At 49.3% G+C, this 3392-nt stretch overlaps 1 protein-coding gene across 1 annotated transcript; it reads left to right on the top strand.

Annotated features, from left to right (window-relative positions):
- Positions 1–1729: 1729 nt before the first annotated feature.
- On the top strand, positions 1730–3189 carry SODALDRAFT_329590 (major facilitator superfamily domain-containing protein). Its single transcript, XM_028610990.1, has one exon. The coding sequence runs from the start codon at positions 2006–2008 to the stop codon at positions 3137–3139; it is 1134 nt and encodes a 377-aa protein (XP_028462527.1). The 5' UTR covers positions 1730–2005; the 3' UTR covers positions 3140–3189.
- Positions 3190–3392: the final 203 nt, after the last annotated feature.

Below are 3392 nucleotides of genomic sequence, written 5' to 3' on the forward strand. Positions count from 1 at the left end.
ACTAAGTCCCGGCTTATATCCTTCTTCACCTTCTTTACGGCGCGTAGTTCTTCCACTTCCGCGCGTAGCGAGGGGTCGTATTTCAGGATCCGTTAGACGGTTATTTTAGTGCTCTCGAAGGGTGTCTAATCGTTATATACTGTATCCGGGAATAGATAGAAGTATACGTTAATATCGTGGCTAGGTATAGCGTATACGCGGCAGATCTAACCTCCCTGTAGAGTAGATTAGCGGCGTTTAGAAGAGGAACGGTTAGCTAAAGCAGCTAAAGCAGCTAAAGGTATAGCTATAGATACCGCGGTAGTGGGATTCTTCGCTTTATTCTTCCCACGGCCGCCTTTCTTACGGGGCTTGGCCGTGGCCTTTAAGGTATCTTTACCCTCTTCGCTTCCGGTATACAGTGCAGGGAATACTATAGCGCGGTGGCTACCGCGTTTTCCTTAGTCTTTAAGTCTAGTATTAATATACTTCTAACTAAGGGTATAAAGGTCTTCGGGTACTATTACCTAATTATCCACTAGACGACCCTCGGCCTTAGTCTAATCGCGGCCGGTATAGGGGCGTATACCTCTAAAGAAGTCTATAATCTATATATATATAGCGGGCTTCGAACTGGTATCTTTATAGCTTTATAGTAGCAGCTACCACTTATCTAACTACTCCCCGAGCTTCTTAAGGCTATTCGCAGGATAATAAGCATACTCGATATACTCTTCGTGGGTATCGGTTTAGCGGGTAGCCAGGTACTAATCCGTATCGCGTTTAACGGCTTTATACACCTCACGAGGTATACCTCCTCGTAGCAGTTATCTACGGCTTTAGTCGATAGTATTAACCTACTAGGTTAGTATAGCGTTAATCCCTTTTAGGTAGCTATCGTATTACGCTTATAGGATCTTCCAGCGCGCGATTTCGACGTCGTACGCCTTTTAGCCGGCGTCTATAAGGTCGAGATATTACGTAGGCGTACGTCTAAGTGTTATAGATAGGAAGGAGCCGTAATCCGGTATTAAAGGCTCCTCGGGGGACTAAGTCGGATCAATTAGGCGGAGAAACCTCTACACGTTATTATAGGTAGTAACCGATTCGTATAAGCATCGCCAGAGCTCCTAATCCTTATAGGTTTTATACATAATAGGGCTAAGATACGATATCTTAATAGTTATTTATAGATTAACACGCTATATCGGCGTAGCTAGATAGCTTCTTAAATCGGTAGTAGTGGTAAAAAGGTAGGTAAAATAGGTATATCTTCACTTAGTAAGTAAGACTCTTAATTATTGGATAAAGCGTAGTCAAAATCATCATAAAATAGGTCAAAATTAATTAAGGCAATTGTATATAATTATAACTGTGTCAGACCGTCAGGGAAACGCTGCCACCGTATTTTATATAGTGCAGATTCTGCAAGCGTCTACCCGGATTATACTCTTGGCAATCCGGCCCGTTACGTAACCGAAAAGACTGTGGTCTGTTCGACAGATGTCTCCACCTAGCTATTTCGGGGGGTGTGTCCAAGTCGCATATTCGTTATACAGGTAGTACTGAGAGATAAATGCCTTACCTTGCTAGTGGTTTATGTCTGTGTCGGATATAGGAATTGTCTGGCTCGCAGCGTTGTGACTACGTTCACCGTCGACGTCGCAATTTTGAACATTGGTTTATCACACATGGGGATCACTCCATGTCATTTTATCCCGTGAATTTGGCAGTGTTCGCCATTGCCAATGCCATCCTACTCATCTATCGCCAGAGACGCAAACAGAAGCTCCCGAGGTGTGATGGCAATGAGAACGCAGCAGACGAAGGCCGGGCCGAGATCCAAAGCCTCCTGGCGGCGCCAGTGGAGCTGAAGGTCGCGGCGAGACGACTACAGCTCGAATACTACTCGGTATACACCTTCGCTGTTGCGGCAGACTGGCTCCAGGTATGCTGTGCTTCATGATTCTGCCCGTCACCACCTAGCGAGGACTGACGAGGGCGCAAGGGGCCCCATATCTATGCGATGTATAAATATGAGAAGGGTCTTCCCGAGAATGTCGTGGCTGCCCTGTACGCCTCTGGCTTCATGTCCGGTGCCGTCTCAGCTTCCTTCGCCGGAGCGCTCACGGACAGGTTCGGTCGCCGAATGGCCTGCCTCGTCTATTGTGTAGCCTACATCGCTACCTGTGCCTCGATGCTATCTAATAATGCGGCCATCCTCTTCTCGGGTCGCCTGTTTGGCGGAGTAGCCACTACGCTCCTCTTCAGTGCTTTCGAGACTTGGGTGGTCACCGAATACCATCAGCGCAACCTCGCCCGATCACACTTGAGTCTAAGTACCCTATTCGGCAACATGGCCACTCTCAGTTCCGTGGTAGCCATCATGTCGGGCATAGTCGGGGACCTCCTCGTCGCAGGCTTCAATGGGGCTCGAGGATGGCCGTTCGTAGCGGCCGCTGGCAGCGCGGCCATCGCTGCTCTATTGATCGTCATCTTCTGGCCGGAGAACTATGGAAACAGACACGGCGACGACAAGCCAGACCGCGGTCCGGCGAACACAGCAGAGGCAATACGCAGTGGCCCATGCACAACGCTGAGAGACAAGAGGATTTGGGGCCTCAGCTTCACCTCAACGTTCTTTGAGGGCACCATGTATCTCTTCGTCTTCTTCTGGTCGCAGACGCTTAGCAGCGCGAGAAACCGCGCGGGGTCGGATGGCGAGCTCCCATATGGGCTGGTTTTCTCAAGCTTTATGTGCGCCATGATGGCCGGATCTAACCTTTTCTCGATGATGGCACGGCCGCATGTCGGAGGTCAAACGCTGGCACTGCTCTTCGCGGCAGTGCTTGTCGTCAGCGGCTGCTTGCTGGCAGTCGTTCTATTCCAAGATGAGCAGTGGGTGTTCTGGACGCTTTGCATGATCGAGCTTTGCATTGGGATTTATTTCCCAAGCATGTCCTACCTCAAGAGTGAGGTGGTGGAAGATGGAGTCCGCGGCCGAATTTACAGTATCCTGAGACTGCCGCTGAACGTATTTGTGGTGGTCGTTCATAGCTTAGACCAGGAAGGGGACGCGCATCGAAATCATGTCTTCCTGACATGCGCTGTTCTGTTGATTACATCCTTCTTAGTGTTGAGATGGAGTTTCTCGCGGTAGGCATCACCAATATAATACATAATAATATATATGGAGTAGAAGGGCGCTTCTTTGGGCGCTTTGGATGGAAGAAACGAACCGATTCCGTTTCGCAAAGTGTGCTTGCTTCATCGCGTCGTCTGTCGTTGGGTTGGCAGGCGGGGGAGCCAAGGGTCAGAACCAACGGATGTCCCACAAAGCATGACCGCTCTTTTCATTCACAAAATTTGCGTTTCCCCGCGGTCTGACCAGGGAAGCGACAATAACCTTCGTC

The sequence above is a fragment of the Sodiomyces alkalinus genome (genome assembly GCF_003711515.1).
Source record: "Sodiomyces alkalinus F11 unplaced genomic scaffold SODALscaffold_16, whole genome shotgun sequence".
In the NCBI taxonomy this organism is placed as follows: domain Eukaryota; kingdom Fungi; phylum Ascomycota; class Sordariomycetes; order Glomerellales; family Plectosphaerellaceae; genus Sodiomyces; species Sodiomyces alkalinus.

Excerpts from the sequence above, each read along its gene's own strand:
- SODALDRAFT_329590 (XM_028610990.1), top strand. The coding sequence starts at position 2,006 with ATGTATAAATATGAGAAGGGTCTTCCCGAGAATGTCGTGGCTGCCCTG.